A 25604-nucleotide genomic window follows, 5' to 3' on the forward strand; every position below is an offset into this window, starting at 1 on the left:
TACCTTGTCAATTGGCGCCGACCGTGGGAATTAGAGGCGACAAGGAGCTGATCTCGATGGCACGTTCAAGATCATCGACATCTTCGGTGGCAAGCAACGCGATGGACAGAGGTAAACAGATCGAAACTGGTCTAGTCGATTTTATCACCCGCCCTCCCGTTTGGATGCATATGCGTATCTGGAGGAGCCTATCGAGATGACGTTCGGAAGGTTTCACTTCCGCGTCGGAAAAGAGGGATCGCATCGTCTCGAGATTCCGGTTTCGTCAGGATCATCGATGGCTAACTTCCGTGCAGTCCAAGAACCGAGTGAGGGAAGCACGGAGGTGCGACCGGCGATGCAGTCCGATGCAATGATATACTCTTTGACACCCCATCAATCACAGAAAACTGATGTAATTGGGAAAAACTTATATACAATTCTAACTCACCAGCATCAATGTTCCGTTTCCTTCATCGCCTTCCACATGTTCAGTAGTTAAAGCAGATCCATCGCACACCGCAATTGCATTTATGGAATCATATCACTTGCCCTGAGTGTTGTATATGAAGGAGACAAAGAAGAACACCCATGATTCCGCATGTTGCTGAACTAAAAATTACTAAGATTTATACAACATTGAAATACAGTAAACAACATCATGAACCTACCTTCTACACCTTGTAGACCGTTCAAGGTTTTCACACGTGTGATTTGCCCAACCCATTCTGAACTCTCTCGCAACTCTCACGACCAACATTACGGATTACAGGGACGATGTCTTCCCAGATCTGTTCCGTGTCATATTATTCTGTAAAATAATTTCCCAATCGCTGAAGTGAAGCAGCTTAGTCTGTTGTTGCGGAAGAAGTTAACCATGATCCATCACATTACCAAATCATGGCCACACCAAATGTAAGAGAAAATCACCAACCATGGTTAATTTGTTTTATTACCTTGCACTTAATTTCGACACGCTGAACATCATCCATCACGAGCTGAACATTAGAGACGCCCCAGCGGAGACTACCAGGAAGGCTCCATCGATAATCTAAGACCACGTCGGGCTGGACGAGAAGGTCGGGCTTGGGGTTGAGTCGATTAGGCTGGACCTTGGTGGAGAACGTAATGAGCTTGAGGAGGGTGGACCTCGAGATGGTGGGGCGGCTGGGGCTAGGGAAAGACGGAGAGTGGGCTAAACCTCGAGATGGAGCGGCCGGCGGCTGGGGGTGGGAGCAAAACGTTGTCTTGGAGGCCATCACCGCGCGCCTCCGAAAGGTATGAATGGGACTGTGTGAGGGTTTCCCTAGGCGAGGGAGATAGGAAGGGCAGATTGCGATAGCAGAAACGCTATCACATACCTATTTTTTGGAGAGATCTGTGTAACAAGGAAGGATGAGATCTGCGGATGGGACTTGCCTGCTCCGCGTTGCTGCTCCCATCCGTGCTCCCCGGTCGTGCCTTCATCATCGAACGGCTAATGTACCCACGTCCCTTTTCAAGAAAAAAAACTCAAATAGCCTGTATTTACTTCATGTTCCCGTACCTATTGTTGAAATATTGGGCCTACACTTAATGACCCATACTAGATTTTAGATTTTCCCTATAAATCTCAAAGCCCACTTAGTGGCAGCCTTGTGAGTTTGAGCCCAAGTTGGTGGCAGCTCACTAGGGAGTGGCAAGAGGTGGGAAGTTTAGTCCCACATGGAAAGTTGGGAGGAAGTTAGACCACCTTATAAGGTGGGTTGTTCCACCACAACTAAGTGAGTGAGAATAGGAGTGCTACACGCGCGCGCTCCTCCTCCTCCTCGCTCGCTCGTCTCGACTCGTCACGACGTGCGCGCCGCGCTCGTGGTGAGTGGAACAGAGTCCTAGACGGACGCGTCACAGTTAGTCGGTTCGGGTCGCTCCCGGATCGTGGGCTATCTGTAACCGACACAAAACGTTCGTGCGACGTGGGCGTGGCCCACGTTGCCTAGGGTTTCCCGAGCCTATATAATCGTAGCCTACTCCATCCCGCGCGCCGACGTGCATCGGCGAACGGGAGAGCAGGTCTCCGAAACCACTCGTCCTTGCGATCCTGTACGGGAGAGGGCGAATTAGGTTTTTGGGAAGCGCTCTGCGCGACTGCTCAAGCTCTTCATCACGGGTCGCCTTCCGTCCAAGTCGGGCGGTGCTGCCTACCGTCGTCTTCAACGCCGTCTACTTCGACCCGTCGTCCCTGTCGTCAACAACGTTGTCATCAACAACGTTACTGCTGCGACATCATCTGCTACACCTCCACCGCCACCTCCACCAGATCGGTACGTGCGACATATCTCGATCTGTTTAGCGATGGATGCTTTACCGTTTGTGCTGCTGCTGCTCATGTTGATTAATGCATCTAGTATGTTCGAGTTTCACATGTTAGTAGCTGCTGTCGTTATGTTTTATATTCTGGAATTAATCATGGAAATTGTGCCTAATTATCCAACAATCCAAAAACCTAATTGTAGGCAATTTCCTGAGTTAACAATGGCTAGTTTTTCTGATGCACTGAGGCCGGATAAGTTTACCGGTGTGCACTTTAAGAGGTGGCAGGTTAAGGCCATGCTCTGGCTTACTCATCTGAAAGTATTCGAAGTTACTGATGGTTTACCTGAAGGAACTATATCTGACCAAGATCAGAACAAGTTCAAGGAAAACAATACTCTCTTTGTCGGATGCGTTCTGAGTATTCTTGCTGATCGTCTGTGTGATGTGTACATGCACATAACAGATGGTAAAGAGCTCTGGGATGCACTGAATGCTAAATTCGGTGCAACCGATGCAGGCAGTGAACTGTACATCATGGAGAGCTTCCATGACATCAGAATGGTGAACAACCGTTCTGTAGTCGAACAAGCTCATGAGATACAGTGCATTGAGAAAGAGCTTGAACTCCTTAAGTGTGCCTTACCTGACAAGTTTGTGGCTGGATGCATCATCGCTAAGTTACCCCCTTCATGGAGGAACTTTGCCACAACTCTCAAACACAAGAGACAGGAGATATCAGTTGAAAATCTGATAGCGTCTCTTGATGTTGAGGAGAAAGCTCGGGCTAAGGATAATACTAAGAAAGGAGAGGGTCAGTCTAGCACCAACATGGTGCAGAAGAAACCCTACAGCAAGAACAAAGGGAATAACAAGCCCTCCTTCAATAAGCCTATGAAGACTACAACCTTCAAGAAGAAGAAGATGATAAACAAAGCAGATCTGAGCTGCTTTACGTGTGGAGAGACTGGCCACTTTTCTAAGGACTGTCCAGAGAGGGCAGACCGCAAGAAAAAGGCGAGGCAAGTCAACACGGTGACCGCTAGCAATGCTGATGGGTACGGTAATCTCTTTACTGTTCTTTCGGTATTTCAATCTCCATGTTGGTGGATTGATACAGGTTGTCGTGGTATGGTCACGGCATATGCCATAGGGTGGCTAATCGAAGTGGTTCCTGAGTGATCTCACAGCGGTATCCGGATGCGGGTATGGGCACGAGCGACACGGCGACGTACCCAGGTTCGAGGCCCTCCGATGGAGGTAAAACCTCTACTCCTGCTATGAGTGTATATGATGATCACACAATACGATGGTGCTCCTAGAGCTGTATCCGGCTGCTCCTGGGAGGCTAAAGGAGACGATGGTCTCTCTCTCAGGGCAGCTCTATGGGTGGAGTGAAGTAAGAATGATCGATCCCCTGCACGAGAGGGGGTAGTGCGGCTTATATAGGCGCCGGCACTTTACATATAAGACCCTATAGTTTACTGGCCGGCTGGGCCGGCTTCGGCTTCCGCTCCTTCCCGAGGCGGTGACGTCAGGAGTAGTTGAGGCATCGTGGCCTGTCCCATCCGGCTGCCACGGTCAGCGGTATGGAGAGGAGCTGTCCCTGTCGCCGTCAGCCACCGTAGCCGGTACGGATCGTCGTAAGCCCTGACGGCCTGTCCGGCGCGCGGCACTATTGCTCCACAGTGCCCCGCGCTTTACGGAAGATGGAGTCAGCGTGGACTTTAGGAACCCGGATCACCAACCCGGTCCCTTCCAGTGCAAGACTCGCCAGCCTCGAGTCGGTCTGAGGTACAAACCCCAGTCGGATATGGCTTGTAGAAGCCGGCCCAGCTACAGCATTGGTGGCCGTAGCCAGGCCGACTAGGACCTAGAGCCAGCCGGCCACGGCGCCAGCCGGCTGCTCCTCAGCCGGCCTTTGCCGCGAGCCGGCCAGTGGCCAGCCGGCTGCTCCGCGTCCATTGCCCTATCCGGGGTCTTCCCCCCGACATTAGCCCCCGAAGCTGGCAAGGTCCTGCGTCTAGAAGGACCTAGGCAGGTTTTCCTGGCTTCTCGAATATACTTGACGGCACTTGGAGGGGCCGACTGAGAATTTCCATTCAGCCGGCTGCGCCCTCATCCGGCTCGTTCCTGCCGGCTGCTTCTAGCCGGCCGCTTTTTACACTTATACAGCTTTCGCTTTCTCGCAAGTTTTGGCGGAGTCTCCGCCTTGTTGACGACTTTTAGTCCGGGTTGAACTTATTGTCCGGCTCCGGCTTGCGGCGCACCGGAGCCTCCGCCGCCTCGGGTCCCGCGCCCGACTTGACCGGTCTGACGCCTGGCGCTGCGGTCGGTTCGTCTGGTCACATCAATGTCCCTCCGGATCCGGTGCGGTAGTGGGCGACGTGGTGTGGCCGTTTTCGGTAACCGTCGTGGTCGTGGGAGGAGTTACGGCGCAGTAAATCCCGATCGTGGCCCACGATCGCCACGTGGCCGCGCAACTGGCGCGCCAGGCGGCTATAAATGCCCCCGGTAGCGGTACCGAGGCGCCCTTCTTCTTCCTCGCATTCTTCGCTCAAACTTCTTCTTTTCTTCGCTCGAGCGCTCCGTCGCACGCCAACACTCCTGGCGAACTCCGGCGAGCAGCTGCCCCGACGTTCTCCCGCCGGGCCGCCGCCGCCTCTCCACCAATCCGGCGCCACGGGGCCGCGCGTCTCGACGGAGCGTCCTCAGCCGCCACCGTCGCCGCCGCCGTCGCAAGGCTCTTCGTCGCCGTTTCGCCTCTCCTGGACTTCTTCCTCTTCGTCGACAATGGCCTCCCCCAGCGGATCGTGGAGGGGCTCATACATGCGGGAGGATGACATCGAGCGGCTGGTGCGCCTCCGCCGGATCCCGTCGGCGGTGGTCTGGCGGGCACCCGGCGAGGAGATGGAGCCCGAGCCGCGGCCCGGCGAGCGCGTCGTCTTCGGCGCGCATCTGGATCGCGGGCTGGGCCTGCCGGCTTCAACCTTCTTCCGGCAGTTCCTGGACAACTTCGGCCTGCAGCCGCACCACCTGCCGGCCAACGCATGCGTCCTCCTCAGCTGCTTCGTGGTGTTCATGGAGGCCTACGCCGGCTTATGGCCAGACATCGACTTCTGGAGCCGGCTGTTCTACTTGAAGGCGCAAACCACCGAGGGCCGCCTGCGGGCCTACGGCGCCGCCTCGATCTACACCCGGCCTGGTACGCCCTTTCCCAAGATCCCCACCGTTGACTCGGTGAAGAACTGGCAGATGTCGTTCTTCTATGTGCGCAACGAGGGGCAGCTCGTCGACCGGATCAACCTGCCGGAGTACAATCCGGCCCCTCCAGTCGGCCGGATCAACTGGAGCTACAACGCCCGCGCGTCGGATCCGGACGCCGAGGTGAACCAGCTCTGGGACTTCTTGGGGGCAGCCGTCGAGAGCGGGCTGACTGCGGAGGATCTCCTCTGCACCATCGCTGAGCGCCGGGTGCTGCCGCTCCAGAGGCGCACCCACAAAATCGGGCACATGTCCGGCCGGTTCGACCCGAACCGGACGTCCAAGGCGGTGCTCACCAAGGCCCAGGTGGCCAGCCGGGTGAACAACATCACCAAGGCGAACGTGGCAGACGACTGGAGCTACGGGCTGGCGCCCCACGACAGGGACCACCTACCCGAGCAAGTAAGCTTGTGTTTTTTCGCCGGCTTCCGGCTTGCGGCTGCGAGGCCGACTTCCTTTTGCTTCCGCCAATTTTTGGCTTGTTGTTTGCTCATGCTTTTTCTGTCTTTCTAGCTCTTTGAGCGCCAGAACACCGAGGACGGCGACCTGGCGACGAGGAGGTGGACGCCGGATCACGTCGATCCGGCTGACCAAGCCGGCGACCAGGCCGGCGACGACGACCTGCTGCAGGCGCCTGATCTAGGCGGCCAGGGGGAGCACAATCCGCCCCCCTCACCAGAGCAGCAGGAGGACGAGGAGCCGGCGACGTCCGGCACGGGGCCGATCCCGGCCGTGCCTCTGCGCGCGAGGCCGCCAAGCACCACGGCGACTTCGGCGCGCCAGGGGAAGAAGCGGGCCAGCGAGCCTCGCTCCACTGCCGCCTTGGAGGCGAAGGCGAAGAAGCGCCGCCGGCGGCCGAAGAAGGTTCCGGAGCAGGCCGGGTGAGTTCTCTTTCTCTTTCTTGTTTGATTCCTTTTCTTTCCTTACTTTTTATGCTTATTTTCTCTTTGTTTGTCCGGCTAGGGCTCCCATCAAGTTTGCCCAAGGCGGCGGCTCCCGGCAAGCTCCGCGCGTCGCGTCGCCGCCGCTGCGCCAAAGGAGGGAGCCGACGCCGCAGCCTTCGTCGCGCGCTCCTACGCCACCGCCGCTGCGGGTCTTGTGCCTTCCGCAGGGGCACCTTCCTTCGCCGTGCCGCTGGCCTCAGCGCCTGATCGCGGCACGCGGGTCGAGCCGACTCGGCGGCCGACGCTGGACGACATGTTCCCGCGCCGGACTCGCCTTCTGGACCCCGCTGCTGGGGCCGGCCGGGGCATGCCGCCTTCACCCGGAGCCGGAGCCGGAAGGGCTGCACCGTCCGCGACCGGAGCCGGAGCCGGCACAGCTGCGCCGCCTGCGACCGGAACCGGCACCAGGCCCAACGTGGTGGAGCTGGACGAGAGTCCGGTGGGGGCACCTCAGGCGCCGGAGACAGCTGCGCCGGCTGGGCCATCTGCTGCGCCCGGAGCGTCGCCGCCGCCGGAGCCGACGAGGGGTGAGCCAACCAGGCGGGAGCCGGCAAGGGATGAGCCGGCGCGCACGGAGGGCGCCGACTCGCGCGCACTGGTGAGGACGGAGACCCCATCGGCATCGCAGCAGGGCCTGCATGTGGCCAAGGGCGCACTTCTTCTTCAGGTGCCATCCGCCTCCGACTCCAGCCTCGGCTCGGCTGCCACCATGGAGCAGGCGTGGCTCCGCGCCGACTCCTACGAGGTGACCAGCCGGGAGGGGAACCCTGGCCAAGCATCGGTGGAGATGTTCTTCTCCAGCCTGCAGGCCCACCTCAAGGCCAGGGCTGCCGAGACCGCGGCCAGCGTTGCCAAGGTGGAGGAAGCCGGCAAGGTAAGCTTTATCTGTTTTTTGATTTGGTTATCATCCTGGTAGCCCTCCGAGGCATGGGCCGGCTGCTTGGAGCCGGCCCGGGTTTCGCCTAGCCGACTGACTTTCTCTTTTCCTTAGGCCGTGATGGACCGGCGCACCACTCTGTATAATCGCGCCGTCACTCATTACCACAAGGCCAAGCTGGACCGGGCCGACTTGGCCCGCGAGCTGGAAACCGCCAGGGGTGAGCTCTTGCTTCTTTCGACTCGATGTCTTATTTTCTTTTGAATCTTCGCCGGCTGACGTTTCTTTCCGGCTGCCTCGCAGTTGAAGCCGCCAAGGTCCCGCGGCTGGAGTCGGATCTCCGGGCTGCTCGCGCCCAGTGCGCCGAGAGCGAGGAGGCGGGCCGTTCTTCAGCCGCCAAGCTCAAGCTAGCTGAGCAGGAGCTGGCACGGCTGCGCCTGCTGGAGCAGAACCACCTCTCTGAGCTCAACTCCCTTAGGACGGCGGAGAAGGAGAAGGTGGACGATCTGAGCCGGCGGCTAACGGAGGTGGAGAAGCAGCGGCTTGTGCTGCAAGAGGAGGTCACCGCCAAGTCCACGGAGCTGACGGCTACCGCCAAGCGCTGGACGGATGAGATTGGCGCACTTGATCGCGGCTTGGCGGGTGAGTGCACCTTAATGTTCCTTTCCCTTTGCCGGCTTTCGGCTGTCGGCTGCCGGCTTTCGTTGGCAGCCGGCAGCAGAAACTTCTGATGTCTTTGCTATCTCCATCTTCGGGCTGGTGGCAGTCGGTTCTTGCCGGCTGCCGCCAGGCTTTTCCTTTTGGCTTAGGACTTCGAAAATTTGCATTTTTCAGCTTATTTCGGCTTCGATGATTTCTGACTTGCTTCTTCTTGCAGCGGCCTTCCCGGAGACGCAGGACGCGGCTTTGGCAGCCGTTGGCGTTGCGCGCGAGTCCAGGAGGCAGGAAACCGGCGAGGGCAGCTCGGAGTATTTCTCCATGGAGGACCACATGGCGTCCATGGCTGCCCGCGTCGAGCCCATCACCAAGCTCGGCTGGGAGCTCCGGAAGGCGGTTGAAGAGCTGGCGCCGATGCTGTGGCCTGAGGAGGCGGTGCCGCAGGATATCTCCAGCCTCACCTCCCTGATGGAGCGGGCGCCGGATCGCTTCCTCGACTGGAAGGAGTCGGCCACGCGCGCTGGCGCCGACATGGCGCTGTCCTTCGTCCTCTCTTGGTACAACGAGGTGGACCTGGGGCAGCTTGAGTTCCGGCGAGCCGGCGTGGAGGACAAGCTCCCAGCCGAACTCAAGGCTGCCCATCTTGCCCGGGCCAGCGCCATCGCCGACTTCGTCGACAAGGGCGCCTTCGTCGCGGACCCGAACCCTCCTGCATCCGATGAAGATTACATGGAAGATGAGGAGGCGGAAGACGCGCCCGAGGACGACCCGGCAGCCGGCTCCGCTGATGCCCCTCCGGCTTAGTTTACCTGCTTTTCAGTTGTTCTTTTGCCAAGACAATTTATTAAATCCCCGGGATGCCGGGTGCGCATGTATGAATATCATCGTCCTTTAATTATGTCACACTTTAATGTGTTTGTTAATCATTTGTGTGCCGAGTTGCTTTCTTTCGACTCGTTCGCTTTTTCCCATCCGCCCCACTCTTTGGCTGTGCTCTTGCCGGTCGTACGTTCGACTTGCGATCCGTCGCCGGATCAAGAGCGGGCCGCTGGGTGAGGCTGACAGTATTTCAGTCGAACGAGCTGAATTCGGCAATCCGGCACTTATATGAAAAGTTGCAAGTCAACTCGCTTTTACTCTTTCCCTTAGCCGTTTTTCGCGTGCCGGCTCCCTAGGCCTTACTCCCGCCAGCCGGACAGCCGGGTTGCGGTCTGTAGCTGGATCGGAAGCCGGCTGTCGGAAACCGGATCACGTTACTGAGCCGACTGCGTGAGAGGGTTCAAGCCAATTGGCGAAACAGAGGTAAAGTACGCGAAAAACTTGTCGGAAATGGCGCTCTTGGCGCGTGCTTTTTCATAGCTTATAAAAGGGATACAAGGGATACATACATTCCTGCTCTCATGTGTAAAATGGGCGGAGTAAGTTGACATTCCAGGGACGTTTAGTCTCCTCGTCAGCCTTGTCCGGCTTGTTTTTCTTAGCCTCTTGGGCATCTATGAGATAGTAGGAATCATTGCCTACTGCCTTGCTCACGATGAAGGGACCCTCCCATGGGGATGACAGTTTATGCTGTCCGGCTGTCCGCTGGATCAGCCGGAGCACTAGGTCTCCTTCTCGGAATGCTAAGGGCTGGACCTTCCGGCTGTGATAGCGTCGGAGGCTTTGCTGGTAAATGGTAGATCTAGACGCAGCCAGCAGCCGGGCCTCTTCGACCAGGTCAACTCCATCTTCACGAGCTTCTTTGGCCTCGGCTTCAGTGTAGAGCTTGATCCTTGGCGCGTCGTGCTCGATATCAGTCGGCAGGACGGCTTCGGCCCCGTATACGAGGAAAAAAGGTGTGAAGCCGACTGAGCGGTTTGTCGTCGTGCGCAGGCTCCACAGCACATTGGGCAGCTCTTCAATCCAGCAGCCGGCTGCTCGCTCGAGCGGCTCCATCAGCCGGGGCCGGATGCCGGCTAGGACTAAGCCGTTAGCCTTTTCCACTTGTCCGTTGGACTCTGGGTGCGCCACAGAAGATAGGGCCATCCGGATCCCCATTTCCCCGCAATAGCGAGAGAAGATGCCTTGGGAGAGGTTGCTGCCGTTGTCAGTGATAATGCTGTGGGGGTAGCCGAATCTCACAATGATTTCCTTGAGGAATGTGACGGCTGTGGACCCGTCCAGTTTCTTGATCGGCTTGGCTTCAATCCACTTGGTGAATTTATCAATCATTACCAAGAGATGTGTCATGCCGCCTCGCGCCGTTCTGAATGGGCCTACCATATCCAAGCCCCATACGGCAAATGGCCATGTGATGGGGATGGTTTTTAAGGCGGAAGCCGGCTGGTGTCTCTTCTTTGCGAAGCGCTGACAGCCGTTGCACTTCTTCACCAACTCTTCTGCGTCTTTGAGCGCAGTCGGCCAGTAAAAACCGTGCCGGAAGGCTTTGGCCACTATGGCTCTGGATGAGGCGTGATGTCCGCACTCTCCTTGATGGATTTCCCGTAGGAGTTCAATCCCTTCAGCCGGCTCGACGCACCGCTGGAACACCCCACTTACGCTGCGTTTGTACAGCTGGTGGTTGATGATGGTATAGGCCTTGGCCCTTCTCTCAATCTGCCTGGCCTGGACTCTATCCTCAGGCAGCACACCGTCGGTGAGGTAGGAGAGGAATTCTTGTGCCCATGAAGGTACGCATCTTATCTCGAATACGCTAACCAACAGGGCCTCCTGCGTGGGAGCTTCCGGATCCGACTGCATGGTCGCCGGGTTCGGCTTGCTAGCCGGCGGGTTTGGCTTGCTAGCCCCCGAGTTTGGCGATGAAGCCCCCGGGTTGGACTGAGAAGTCCCCAGGTTCGGCATGGTAGCCGGCGGGTTCGGCTTGTTAGCCCCCGACTTGGGCGATGAAGCCCCCGGGTCAGCCGGTACGAATATTGAATCCGAGTCCGGTGACGGTATGATGGACGGCCTCTTGAGAACCGCCAAGGCGATGCCCGGCGGAATGGCTTGCCGGGTTGAGCCAATCTTGGACAAGGCGTCAGCCGCCTCGTTGTTTGCCCGTGGCACATGGTGGAATTCGCAGCCGTCGAAGAAGCCGGATAGCTGCTGGACATGGAAGCGGTATGAGGCCATGTTGGCGTCCTTCGCGTCCCAGTCGCCAGATGCTTGTTGTATGACCAAGTCGGAGTCGCCGAAGCAGAGTATGCGACGCACGCCAATCTCCTTGGCCAGCTTCAGCCCATGAATGAGCGCTTCGTACTCCGCCACATTGTTGGATGCGGCGAAGTGGATCTGCAGGACGTAGTCCAGCCGGTCTCCCTTGGGAGAGGTGATGACGATGCCGGCTCCCAAGCCGTTGCGCATCTTCGAGCCGTCGAAGTGCATCTTCCAGTGTCTGGAATCCGGCACAGGCGGCAGGTACTGCATCTCAGCCCAGTCGACGAAGAAGTCCGCGAGGATCTGCGACTTGATGGCTGTGCGTGGCTCGTAGAGGATGGTGTGGGCGGCTAGCTCCAGGGCCCACTTGGCAACCCGGCCGTTGGCATCCTTGCTGCCTATGATTTCCGCCAAGGGTGCTGTGGCAACCACTTTGATGAGGTGCTCTTGGAAGTAATGCTTGAGCTTCTTGGCCGCCATGTAGACGCCGTAGGCGACCTTCTGGTAGTGGGGGTAGTTTTGCTTCGACTGGGAGAGCACTTCGCTAAGGTAATAGACTGGACGTTGGACCAGCTGCTCCCTGCCGTCTTCTTTGCGCTCCACCACCAGGACAACGCTAACCACTCGATTGGTGGCTGCGATGTACAACAGCATCGGCTCCATTGATGCCGGCGTTGCAAGGATTGGCGCGGTTGAGAGCACGCGCTTCAAGTCATGGAAAGCTTCCTCCGCCTGCGGTGACCAGACGAACTTGTCCGTCTTCTTCATCAATTGATACAGGGGCAGTGCCTTCTCCCCCAGCCGGCTGACGAAGCGGCTCAAGGAAGCCAGGCAGCCAGCGAACTTCTGGACGTCCTTGAGGCACTGCGGCAGTTCCATCTTCTCCAGGGCACTGATCTTGTCCGGGTTGGCTTCGATCCCTCGCTGAGAGACGAGGTAGCCAAGGAGCTGGCCAGACGGCACGCCGAATGTGCACTTGGCCGGGTTGAGCTTCATCCGAAATCTTCTCAGATTGGTGAAGGTTTCTCTCAGGTCATCAAGGAGGGTAGTCGTCTCCTTGGTCTTTACAACGACATCATCCACATATGCGTGAACGTTTTTGCCGATTTGATCCTGCAAGCATTTTTGCATGCACCTTTGGTAGGTGGCGCCTGCATTTTTCAAGCCGAACGGCATAGTCGTGTAGCAATAAGCCCCGTACGGGGTAATGAACGAAGTCTTTATTTGATCAGCCGGATTCAAAGGAATCTGGTGGTAGCCTGAATAGACGTCTAGGAAAGACAACAGTTCACAGCCGGCAGTCGAGTCTATGACTTGATCTATGCGCGGCAGGGGGAAGGGATCCTTCGGGCACGCCTTGTTCAGGCTGGTGTAGTCGATACACATGCGCCAGGAGCCGTTCTTCTTCAAAACCAGGACCGGGTTCGCCAACCAGTCCGGGTGCAGCACTTCCATGATGAAGCCGGCAGCTAGGAGCCGGGCGATTTCTTCACCGATGGCCTTCCTTCGTTCTTCGGCGAAGCGCCTGAGAGGCTGCTTCACCGGCTTGGCTTCAGGCCGGACGTGGAGGTGGTGCTCAGCCAACTCCCTCGGCACACCCGGCATGTCTCTTGGAGTCCATGCGAAGATGTCCCGATTCTCACGGAGGAAGCTGGTGAGCTCGCCTTCCTATTTCTTGCTCAAGCCGGCACCGATGGTGACGTACTTGTCCGGCTGCGCCGGGTCCAGCGGGATCTTCTTGGTGTTGTCGGCCGGCTGGAAGTGAGTCGTCCCAGCCGGGTTGCCTGCAGCCGGCATGTCTATCTGCGCGGCTTTGGCGAGGGCGACGGCATCGTGGATGAGCTGCTTCTCGGTGGCGATGACCAGCGTCTGGGCCATCTTGGAGCTCTGCGTGGCGCAGTCCATGGAGCGGCGATAGTCGCCGGCTACGGTGATGACCCCCTTGGGGCCAGGCAGCTTCATCTTCAGGTACCCATAATGGGGCACCGCCATGAACTTGGTCAGGGCCGGCCTGCCCAGGAGCGCGTGGTAGGGACTCACGAGGTCCACCACCTCGAACTCAATTTTCTCGGTGCGGAAGTGATCCGGCTTCCCGAACATCACCTCCAGCGTGATCCGGCCGATCGGCTGGCAGCAGTGGCCTGGCACGATGCCATGGAAGACGGTGGGGGTGGGGCGCAACTCGGCCTCTTGGATGCCCAGCTTGCGGGCGGTGTCGCGGTAGAGGATGTTGATGCTGCTGCCGCCGTCGATGAGGACGCGCGAAAAACGCACGCTGCGCCGGGTTGTGCCGATGGTGGGGTCGAGGACCATGGCGTAGCTGCCCGGCTTCGGCAGGACAGCCGGTGTATCGCGGCGATCAAAAGTGATGGCCTGCTCTGACCAGTTTAGGTACTGGGGGACCGGCGGTATGACCGCATTGACCTCGAGGGAACGGCTCTGCTAGCTCGTCTTGTCCTCGGGCTCGGAGGTGAAGATGATGTAGGTAGCATCTTCGGCCAGATATCGGCCGCCATGGTGCACTTGGTTAGCCTCGTGGTGCTCGAGGTTGGCGTTCTCCGCGCCGGCTTGGCCACCCGGCCCGCCGGCTGGTGGAGGCGGGGGGGGGGAGGCGGGAGGGGTTCACCGCTTGTCAGCCGCTTCATGAAGTGGCAGTCGCGGGTGGTGTGGTTGGAGGGGTTCTTGCCGCTGTGGTACTTGCACGGCGAGTCGAGCATCTGCTCGAAGGTGTACTTCGGCTTCCATTGCCGGTCTTGCTTCTGGCGGCGGCTGCCGCCTGCCGCGTTGTCTGCCACGGCGGCTACGTGGGCGGAGCCGTACCGGCGGTCCGGCTGGTCACTGTGACGCTTGCCGCGGTAGTTGTCCCGCCGGCTGCCATGCGAGGCGCCCTCGGCCGGCTTGTTGTTGTCTCTCCTGGTGGGGGCCGGCGAAATTTCAGCCGGTGCCTTGCCGGCTTCCTCAGCCAGCGCGTACTTGTCGGCGATGGCCATCAAGGCGGCCATCGACTTGGGGTCGCTGCGGCGCAGCTTGTGCCACAACATGGTGTTGGGCCGACAGCCTCCCATGAAGAAGCTGATGGCCTGGATCTCGTGCACGCCCTCGCAGGAGTTGCGCATCTCGCACCAGCGCGTTAGGTACGCGCGATCCGTCTCGTCGGGGCCTTGCTTGCACATCTCAAGCTGCTGGGGGCGACCTGGCCGGCGGTAGGTGCCGGTGAAGTTGCTGATGAAGGCCGCTTCGAAGTCCAGCCAGCCATTTATGCTGCCGGCTGGCAGGTTGTTGAGCCATGTGCGGGCGGAGCCGACCAGCATCAGGGGGGAGTAGCGCACAGCCCAGCGCTTGTTGCCTTTGGCGATGCCGACTGCGGTGGAGTAGTCCTGCAGCCAGTCCTCCGGCTTGGCGGTGCCGTCGTACTTGGGGGTGTCGCGGGGGAGCGTGAAGCCCTCAAGCGTGGGCTCGTTGGCGATGCGGGGCCCGAAGCACTTTGGGCCGGCTGGAGCTTCTTCTTCCGCAATGCGGGATTCGACCAGCCGGTCGAGGCGATCTCGGGCGTCGGCGGGCTCGATGCGCGGGCCCAGCCGGGAGTGTGCCGGCTGGCGTGTGCCGGCTTCTTCTGGAGCCGGCCGGTGCTGACGGCGGGGCTCGGAGTCTTGCTCCTGGTTCCGGCTCGGAGGAGGCCGGCTGCGGCTGCTGCCGCCTGACTGGTGGCTCGGCCTGCTCGAGCTTGCGTGCGTGGCGCGGGAGTCACGGTGCCGGCTTGGTGCTGGGGAGGCGGACTCGGCCGAGTCCCTGGCGCCTTCCCTGTCGTTGCCTGCAGCTCCACGAGCGTGAGAAGCTCTGGGGGCATTGACATACCTGGGGTCGGCCACCTGCCTGGTGGCTGCGTTGAGCAGCTCAGTTACCCGCTTGGTCCGGCGGCGTAACTCTTCGCCCTGAAGGCGGTTCAGCTCTTCTGCGGCGGCTTGTGCCGCGCATGTTCTTGTCGGGGGTGTTGTAGACGGGGAGCTCCGCGGACGGAGCCGGCGAAGGAGCGCCGTCGCGGGCGATCTCGGCGCCGAGGTCACGGCCCCTGCGGCGGATGTGGCCGGCTCGGCTTGGCTCGTCGCCGCCTGGAGTGAGGCCGTGGGCGCGGTTGTACTCGCGCTGGGTGATCTCCATCTGGCGCTTAGCAGCAGCCAGTTCTTCGGTTTGCTTGAGGAGGAGCTGGCGGTGCGCCTCCAGATCCGCCTCGACGGTGGTGGGGTCGCCGCCAGGCGTGAGCGGGGTGCTCAGCTTTGCCCGGACTTCGTCCAGCCGGGACGGTGGCGGTGGCGCCTTTGGGCCTGAGCCGGAGGCGTTGGGGTCGACGTTGCGCTCCAGGTTGGGGCCACGGGCGCGCGGGTTCTTGGTGGGGAGCTCCTCGCCAGCCATCATGACTTGCACGACGACGGGGCTGGCGGGAGCGCTGCTGCCGGCTCGCGGAGGAGGGCTTGCGCAGCGCAGGACCTGCCGCGGGTAGCGCGGCGGTGCGACGGTAGCGACGTAGACGTCGTGGCCGCCGAAGGAGATGACGCTGCCGCCGGCTGGGAAGGGCCGGTCAGCGAAGCAGCCAGCGTTGTCGCTGACGCAGTCGAGGGAGCCGAATCTCCAGATCAAGCCTGAAGCGACTCGCTCGCCGGTGGTGATGGTGAGGCCCGTCCGGATGAAGACACCGGCCGAGGACGCTGAGGGCCCCACGGTGGGCGCCAAATGTCGTGGTATGGTCACGGCATATGCCATAGGGTGGCTAATCAAAGTGGTTCCTGAGTGATCTCACGGCGGTATCCGGATGCGGGTATGGGCACGAGCGACACGGCGACGTACCCAGGTTCGAGGCCCTCCGATGGAGGTAAAACCTCTACTCCTGCTATGAGTGTATATGATGATCACACAATACGATGGTGCTCCTAGAGCTGTATCCGGCTGCTCCTGGGAGGCTAAAGGAGACGATGGTCTCTCTCTCAGGGCAGCTCTATGGGTGGAGTGAAGTAAGAATGATCGATCCCCTGCACGAGAGGGGGTAGTGCGGCTTATATAGGCGCCGGCACTTTACATATAAGACCCTATAGTTTACTGGCCGGCTGGGCCGGCTTCGGCTTCCGCTCCTTCCCGAGGCGGTGACGTCAGGAGTAGTTGAGGCATCGTGGCCTGTCCCATCCGGCTGCCACGGTCAGCGGTATGGAGAGGAGCTGTCCCTGTCGCCGTCAGCCACCGTAGCCGGTACGGATCGTCGTAAGCCCTGACGGCCTGTCCGGCGCGCGGCACTATTGCTCCACAGTGCCCCGCGCTTTACGGAAGATGGAGTCAGCGTGGACTTTAGGAACCCGGATCACCAACCCGGTCCCTTCCAGTGCAAGACTCGCCAGCCTCGAGTCGGTCTGAGGTACAAACCCCAGTCGGATATGGCTTGTAGAAGCCGGCCCAGCTACAGCATTGGTGGCCGTAGCCAGGCCGACTAGGACCTAGAGCCAGCCGGCTTCCGGACCAGCCGACCACGGCGCCAGCCGGCTGCTCCTCAGCCGGCCTTTGCCGCGAGCCGGCCAGTGGCCAGCCGGCTGCTCCGCGTCCATTGCCCTATCCGGGGTCTTCCCCCCGACACAGGTGCTAATGTTCATGTGTGTGTGCTGACATATCCATGTTCACTTCTTACCAGGTCGCCCGGGATTCTTCCGTCTTGATGGGGAATGGGTCACATGCTTCTGTTCGTGGTGTTGGCACGGTAGATCTGAAGTTCACTTCGGGGAAGATCGTGCAGCTGAGGAACGTGCAGCATGGAGTCGAATAAAGTAGTTGTTTCCAAGTTTGGACAATTTATTGGTAAAGGCTATGAGTGCGGAGGCTTGTTCCGCTTTTCGCTTTCTGATTTCAGTAATAAGTCTATGAACCATATTTGTGGCAATGTTAGTGATGATACCAGTGTTTGGCATTCTCGTTTATGTCACATTAATTTTGGTTTAATGTCTCGGCTATCCAGTTTAAGTTTAATTCCGAATTTCACCATTGCCAAAGGTTCTAAGTGCCATAGTTGTGTGCAGTCAAAGCAACCTCGGAAGCCTCACAAGGCGGCCGAGGAGAGAAACTTGGCACCTCTAGAACTCATACATTCTGATCTATGCGAGATGAATGGTGTGTTGACAAAAGGTGGAAAGAGATATTTCATGACATTGATTGATGATGCGACTAGATTTTGCTATGTTTATTTGTTGCGAACTAAAGATGAAGCTTTAGACTACTTTAAAATTTATAAGGCCGAAGTTGAAAATCAACTAGAGAGAAAGGTCAAGCGTCTTAGGTCGGATCGTGGTGGTGAATATTTTCCTAAAATCTTTGATGAATTCTGTGAAGAACATGGCATTATTCATGAGAGGACGCCTCCCTATTCGCCCCAATCAAACGGGGTTGCCGAGAGGAAAAACCGCACGCTGACTGACTTGGTGAATTCCATGTTAGCCACTGCTGGTTTATCAAAGGCATGGTGGGGGGAGGCTTTATTGACTTCATGTCATGTCCTGAATAGAGTTCCTAACAAGAATAAAGATAAAACCCCTTACGAGGAGTGGGCTGGAAGAAAACCATCACTTTCGTATTTGCGTACATGGGGATGTTTGGCGAAAGTCAATATTCCAATCACTAAGAAGCGCAAACTCGGACCAAAGACAGTGGATTGTATCTTTCTAGGTTATGCTCCGCGGAGTGTAGGATATAGATTTTTAGTAGTTCAATCCGAGGTACCTGATATGCATGTTGATACTATTATGGAATCTCGTGATGCAACATTTTTTGAGAATATGTTTCCTATGAAAGATATGCATAGCATTGCTAGAATTTCTACTGAGATAATTCCTGAGTCTAGTACATCTAATGAGTGTTTTGAACAATCGCATGAGAATGTTACTGAGAAGGATGACAATGAAGCTCCTAAACGGAGCAAGAGACGAAGGATTGAAAAATCCTTTGGTGATGATTTCATTGTGTACCTTGTGGATGATACTCCCACGTCCATTGTAGAGGCATATGCATCTCCAGATGCAGATGACTGGAAAGAAGCTGTCCATAATGAGATGGACTCGATTCTTTCTAATGGAACTTGGGAGCTATCAGAACGACCCCATGGATGCAAGCCTGTGGGCTGCAAATGGGTGTTTATGAAGAAGCTAAGACCTGATGGTACTATTGAGAAGTACAAGGCGCGGCTTGTAGCTAAAGGCTACACACAGAGAGAAGGCGAAGATTACTTCAACACCTATTCACCTGTCGCTAGACTTACCACCATTCGAGTACTACTGTCCATGGCTGCCTCCTATGGTCTTATCGTCCATCAAATGGACGTAAAGACAGCTTTTCTTAATGGAGAGTTGGAAGAGGAAATCTATATGGATCAGCCTGATGGGTTTGTAGTAAAAGGTGAAGAAAGAAAGGTGTGCAAGTTGCTGAAATCTTTATATGGCCTGAAACAAGCACCTAAGCAATGGCATGAGAAGTTTAACAGAACTTTGACTTCTGTAGGCTTTGTTGTCAATGAGGCTGACAAGTGTGTTTACTATCGCCATGGTGGGGGCGAAGGTGTTATACTATGTTTGTATGTGGATGATATTCTGATATTTGGTACAAACATGAAAGTAATACACGAGGTCAAGTCCTTCTTGTAAAAGTGCTTTGATATGAAAGATCTGGGAGAAGCTGATGTGATTCTGAACATCAAGCTTATTAAGAACGAGAGTGGGATTACTCTAACACAATCCCATTATGTTGAGAAGATCTTGAGCCGGTTCGGCTATATTGATAGCAAGTCTTCTCCAACACCTTATGATCCCAGTGTGACATTACGCAAGAACCGGAGGATTGCCGTAGATCAACTGAGATACTCTCAGATTGTTGGCTCACTCATGTACTTAGCGAGCGCGACTAGACCGGACATCTCTTTTGCTGTTAGCAAGTTGAGTAGGTTCATGTCAAACCCTGGTACTGATCATTGTCATGCACTTGATAGGGTCATGCGCTACCTATGTGGTACAATGAGTTATGGGATTCACTATTCAGGGCACCCAGCTATGCTTGAAGGATATAGTGATTCAAATTGGATCTCTGATGTAGCTGATCTCTACGCCACTAGCGGGTATGTATTTACCTTTGGAGGTGGCGCAGTGTCATGGAGATCTTGCAAGCAAACCATATTGACGAGGTCAACTATGGAAGCAGAACTTACTGTGTTGGACACAACCACTGTTGAATCAGAATGGTTGCGTTAGCTCTTGATGGACTTGCCTGTGGTTGAAAAACCTGTTCCGGCAATCCTTTTGAATTGTGACAATCAAACTGTAATTGTCAAAGTGAACAATTCTAAGGATAACACGAAGTCATCAAGACACGTCAAGAAACGTTTGAAGTCTGTCAGGAAATTGCGAAACTCCGGAGTAATAACTGTTACATATATTCAAACAGACAAAAACCTGGCAGATCCCTTTACAAAGGGACTATCACGTAATGTGATAGAAAGTGCATCGAGGGAGATGGGTTTGAGACCCGTTGATGTTACACCATAGTGGTAACCCAACCTTTGTGATCGGAGATCCCGTGAATTAGGACCTGGGAAGAACAAACTAGTGGTTTAATTGAGGAGAGTATTATGTAACCCTCTCTATGTGAAGATGCACAACTCTCAATTGCTGTAAGGCAGGTTGGCAAAAGCCTTAATGTGTTTATGTTGGCTATTTTAGCAAAGATGCTGTCCTACAGAGCATTCTTGAAATAACACAACTATATGAGTCCGATTGTTAAACGTCCCAATCTATGAGATTTGGGTGATCTCTAGTAAATTCATGAAGAGACCACGAAGTATGACGCATATGCTTCACCCGCGGGGTAGGCTACTGGCAGCCATGTACTGGTAATGACTTTGAGTGAAACCCTGTTCACGCAGAACTTGCAATTCAAGGCTTAGTCCATTGTTCAAGTGTGAATGGATGTAGCTTAAGGTTCTAGGCGGAAGTTCAACTTAACAGTCTCTGCTGAAACACTGGTATATAAAACAAGCACCGAGTATTGGTAAATCTCTAAATGGGGATTTGAGATCTGGTGGGGGATTGTTGAAATATTGGGCCTACACTTAATGGCCCATACTAGATTTCAGATTTTCCCTATAAATCTCAAAGCCCACTTAGTGGCAGCCTTGTGAGTTTGAGCCCAAGTTGGTGGCAGCTCACTAGGGAGTGGCAAGAGGTGGGAAGTTTAGTCCCACATGGAAAGTTGGGAGGAAGTTAGACCACCTTATAAGGTGGGTTGTTCCACCACTAGTAAGTGAGTGAGAATAGGAGTGCTACACGCGCGCGCTCCTCCTCCTCCTCGCTCGCTCGTCTCGACTCGACACGTCACGACACGACGCGCGCACCGCGCTCGTGGTGAGTGGATTGAGCCTCGAGCCGAGACTTTCCTTACTTTTTGCAGCTCAGGAAAACGAACAGAGTCCTAGACGGACGCGTCGTAGTTAGTCGGTTCGGGTCGCTCCCGGACCGCAGAAACACACCGAATACACGAGTTAGGGTTTCCACCTCTCTCTGCTTGCGCCGCCATCGTAGCCTACTCCATCCCGCGCGCCGACGTGCATCGACGAACGGGAGAGCAGGTCTCCGGAACCACTCGTCCTTGCGATCCTGTACGGGAGAGGGCGAATTAGGTTTTTGGGAAGCGCTCTGCGCGACTGCTCAAGCTCTTCATCACGGGTCGCCTTCTGTCCAAGTCGGGCGGTGCTGCCTACCATCGTCTTCAACGCCGTCTACTTCGACCCGTCGTCCCTGTCGTCAACAACGTTACTGCTGCGACATAATCTGCTACACCTCCACCGCCACCTCCACCAGATCGGTACGTGCGACATATCTTGATCTGTTTAGCGATGGATGCTTTACCGTTTGTGCTGCTGCTGCTCATGTTGATTAATGCATCTAGTATGTTCGAGTTTCACATGTTAGTAGCTCCTGTCGTTATGTTTTATATTCTGGAATTAATCATGGAAATTGTGCCTAATTATCCAACACCTATACCCGTATCTCCTTCTCCCGTTACCTTTCAGACGTGGGCCTCGAGTGGATCAAGAGCAGCAGAGAGACGACGAGGGAGCTAAGGCAGGTCCTATTGGTAGACGGGAAGGCACATGTGAAGTACGTCGTCATGGGCGAATACAATGGCAGACGGTGCATCAACGGGCCAGCTGCCTAGTCAGAAAGGACGCCGTTGTTGGCGACGACGACGACATCAGTGCGGAAAACGGCATGCCAACGGCCTGCGGCCTGCTACTCTGTGTGGTGTCCTGATACGTCTCAAACGTATCTATAATTTCTTATGTTCCATGCTACTTTTATGATGATACTCACATGTTTTATACACATTATATGTCATATTTATGCGTTTTCCGGAACTAACTTATTGACGAGATGCCGAAGGGCTAGTTGCTGTTTTCTGCTGTTTTTGGTTTCAGAAATCCTATAAGGAAATATTCTCGGAATCGGACGAAATCAACGCCCAACATCTTAGAATTCCACGAAGCTTCCAGAACACCCGAGAGCCACCAGAGGGGAGCCCTGGGGGGCCCACACGTGTGGGCGGCGCGGCCAGGGGGTAGGGCGCGCCCCCCTAGTGTGTGGTCCCACCAGGACTCCACCGACCTTGCCCTTCCGCCTACTTAAAGCCTCCATCGCGAAAACCCTACACGAAAAAGCCACGGTACGAGAAACCTTCCAGAGCCGCCGCCATCGCGAAGCCAAGATCTGGGGACAGGAGTCTCTGTTCCGGCACGCCGCCGGGACGGGGAAGTGCCCCCGGAAGGCTCCTCCATCAACACCACCGCCATCTTTATCAACGCTGTTGTCTCCCATGAGGAGGGAGTAGTTCTCCATCGAGGCTAAGGGCTGTACCGGTAGCTATGTGGTTAATCTCTCTCCTATGTACTTCAATACAATGATCTCATGAGCTGCCTTACATGATTGTTGGGGGGATAACCCCCGGTATGCCAAAGGCATGCCAAACCGGATGGTTTGAGCCATCGAGATACCGGTTTAATGTTCTTGCCGGAAGCCTAGAAGGAATCCGGGAGAGCAAGGCTAAGCCGGTATCCCCAAAGGGGTATGCCGGGACCCGGTATAAAAGATACCGGAAAGGAGAGCCTGTCGGCAGGACTGGTCAAAGATTCTCTTCAGAGCAAGAAGACAAGGATGAGCTACGCCAAGTAACTTTATTCAGAGCCCTGGCGCCAAAGAGAGAGGTGACGGAGAAAGAAGCCGGGGGACGTCAGCTTCTATGATAAAAGAAGGCCCCGGTGTCATCTATGATTAAAGTAGCTTTGTACAGTAGCCAGTTAAAGTAGCTTTGTACAGTAACTCTGTAAAGTAGTTTGTCCAGTCAAAGATGCCATTAGGGTTTCTTGCAGTGTAAGCCACCCTCTCCCCTATATAAGGAGAGGGGGCAGCCCATCTTCACGGGCAAGTATGTACGCGTGTATGTAGGAAGGCAGAGCCTGTAACTTGCGTGAATCTATGAACATGGTGATCTAGAGGGAGTTCTTCCTTGTGTCTTTCTTCTTCAACTTCTGGCCTTGGCCAAGTTCTTGAGGAAACCATCCGGAATCTCTTCCCACCTGATCGCAAACCCTCCCCCGAATCCTCTTGCGTCCATTCGGCCCCAATCTAAGCCATCCTATGGCATCTGCTCGTTCACCACGACGACAGTTGGCGCCCACCGTGGGGCCTGAAGTGGCGCTTGATGGAGTTCACATTCGGGCGGGCGTTCTCGAGATCTCCGGCGAACGTACGGTGTCCGCGTTGGTGCAGAGCATCTACGCCATGGACTTCATCAACGACAACGCGGGCTGCTTCGCCAACGGCGCGTCTTCCCAAGAACGGCCGCATCATCGAGTTCGGCAGCCATCGCGTCTACTTCGGCACCGTCCCCGTGCGCCAGCGCCTCTCGCCGGTGCTGGTGGCACCGGACCCGCCAAGATGGCTCTGTGCTGGCCGCGCCGCCGGCAGCGTCGAGGTAATGATGACCGGTGTGGCTGGTGCAGGAAAGGAGGTTGCGGCTGAAGGTGCCGGTCGCGCGGTTTCGACCCGTGCGGCTAAGCCACCGCTGGAGCGCGGCGCAGGCGCAGCGGGAGCATCATCCGCGCCACCGGAGACACCGCTCCAGGCGGCGATGAACGTCCTCGCCACCCCCATCGCGCAGAACATCGATCCGGCAGCGGCTCAGGCGGAGCTGGAGGCGCAGCGCCAGAAGATGCTAGAGAGCGGCAAGGACATCGTCAGGGCGCAGCGCGAGCTGAACCTAACCGTACGTGAGTATAACGCTGCCCATGGCTTTGCTTCTGTTAGCGCGCATGCTGCTAGGATGCCGGAAAACCGGCTAAAAGCTCGCAACCTAGATCAAGATTTGCGCAAAGAGATTCTTACCGGCAAGAGCGCCTGCATCTGTTAGCATCGTGGAAAAGCCTAAGTATAGCAGCCCGGATAAAACTATAAAAGCTGCTAAGGCCGCTGTAGAGCTGTGCGAGTCGCTTTCCGGAGAGGCTTTGGTAAAGCAGCAAGAGCGTGTTAGAGAGCTGCTGGAAACCATTGAGCAGCAAAATGCTGAGCAGCTGGCTAAGCTGAACAAGGCCGCGGCCTCAAAATCCGCGCGTTCAACAAAGAATGCCGGTAGCAAATCCCATGGGCAGGCTTCGTCCCCCCATCCGGATAGAAGGAGAGAAAAAGAAGTGAATGCGCAGCAGATGACTGTGTACGATCCGGTTCTTGCCGGAAAGCAACAAGCCGGGCAGCACGATGCCGGTAGAAGAAGCCAAGGGGCAGAGCGAGGCTATGCCAGAGGCTATGCCGGAAACAATCATGCCGGTAGATATGAGACCGGGCAAAACTATCGAGCTGCAAGGGCAGCGTACGAGGAGGAGGAAATAGATCCCCCAAGGTATCGGCAGGCAAGGGCCGCGGTACCGGAATGTCACGATGAAGCCGATTCAACGAGACCGGCAGCATACCGGAACCCATTGGGAGAACGCCTGGGAGAGAGATACTTACCGGAACGGGATGCGAGGCACCGTCTGGATAGAGTATACTTGTCAGAAATGATCGAGGAGGAAGGTCCTCCAGGTCCAAAGTGTTTTGGCCCAAGGATCATGAAAGAAAAACCACCAGTTCGCAACTTTATGTTGCCCCGTGACACAAAAACGTATGACGGCACCACAAAGCCGGAAGATTGGCTCGCGGATTACGTGACCGCGGTATACGTTGCAGGCGGTGGAGGAACCGTAGCAGGAGGAGGAAACCGGCGTTGGGCCGTGAGGATCATACCATCGTTTTTGGTTGGACCGGCAAGAATCTGGCTAAACAACTTGCCGGCAGGAAGCATAAATGGCTGGCTGGATTTTGAGGAGGCCTTTGTGAGCAATTTCAGCAGCACCTATCAGAGGCCAAACAGGCCGCAGCAACTTGCTCTATGCGTGCAGCGCCCAAACGAAACAGACCGGGATTATCTAGCCCGGTGGAACACCACAAGGAACTCCTGTGAGGGGGTGATCGAGGCACAAGCCATTGCTTGGTTTAGCAGTGGATGCAGAAGAGGTTCACCGTTGTGGCAAAAGTTGCAGCGCAACATGCCGACAACGTTGGCAGAGATGATACGTGTGGCGGATAGCTATGCGTTGGGAGACCCAACGCAACCGGCAGTGCAACCGGAGCCGGAACAGCCGCGCCACGAACAACACCGGGACAACCGGAATAACAAAAGAAGGGAAGATTTTCCGGATCGAAGGTACGGTCCGCAGCAAGTTGCTGCTGTGCAGGAAAACTTTGAGGCCAGCGACAGCCAGAGGCAAAAAACCGGATCGCAGCCATGGGCGGGTCCTAAGAAACAATGGGTGGAAAAGAAACCCTGGGTCCAGAAGAGGAACTGGCAAGAACCCGCGAAATACACCATGGAAGCTGCCATGGATCAACCTTGCCGGTGGCACACGCCGAATCCGGCACATCCGTCAAACCATCTGACGAAGGATTGTACCTGGACCAAGTACTTGATGCAAAAAGGAACAGTGAAAGATGCGCGGCCACCGCAAGACATGCCGCGGCAGCAACAACAGCTACCGCCACCACCACCACTTACCGGGGCAAACGCCTTACCGGTGCAGCCAAACCGGCAGCAGTACCAGCAAGTTAACCGGGTGGAGCAAAATGATAACCAGCCACCTCCACCGGCACCTTTAGGCCGGAATGTTTACGAAGATCCGCATCTGTGCTGTGTTGTCTTTGTCACTGAGCCAACAGACCGGCAAAGTGTACACCGGCGCTCCATGGAGGTCAATCTTTGTGATGCCGGCAGTTCCCAAGTACATGATGTGGTCCAATCAGGAAATTACCTGGTCATCCAAGGATCACCCAAAGATCATGCCGAATCCGGGTGGATAT

The 25604-nt window shown here is 56.3% G+C and overlaps 1 protein-coding gene across 1 annotated transcript; it reads left to right on the top strand.

Moving 5' to 3' along the window:
* The first annotated feature begins 7601 nt into the window (after positions 1-7601).
* LOC139837921 (uncharacterized) lies at positions 7602-21378 on the top strand. The gene is made up of 3 exons (XM_071827240.1): positions 7602-7998; positions 8234-8695; positions 21233-21378. The coding sequence occupies exons 1-3, from the start codon at positions 7602-7604 to the stop codon at positions 21376-21378; spliced, it is 1005 nt and encodes a 334-aa protein (XP_071683341.1).
* Positions 21379-25604: the final 4226 nt, after the last annotated feature.

This window comes from Lolium perenne, chromosome 3 (assembly GCF_019359855.2).
Source record: "Lolium perenne isolate Kyuss_39 chromosome 3, Kyuss_2.0, whole genome shotgun sequence".
NCBI classification, from domain to species: domain Eukaryota; kingdom Viridiplantae; phylum Streptophyta; class Magnoliopsida; order Poales; family Poaceae; genus Lolium; species Lolium perenne.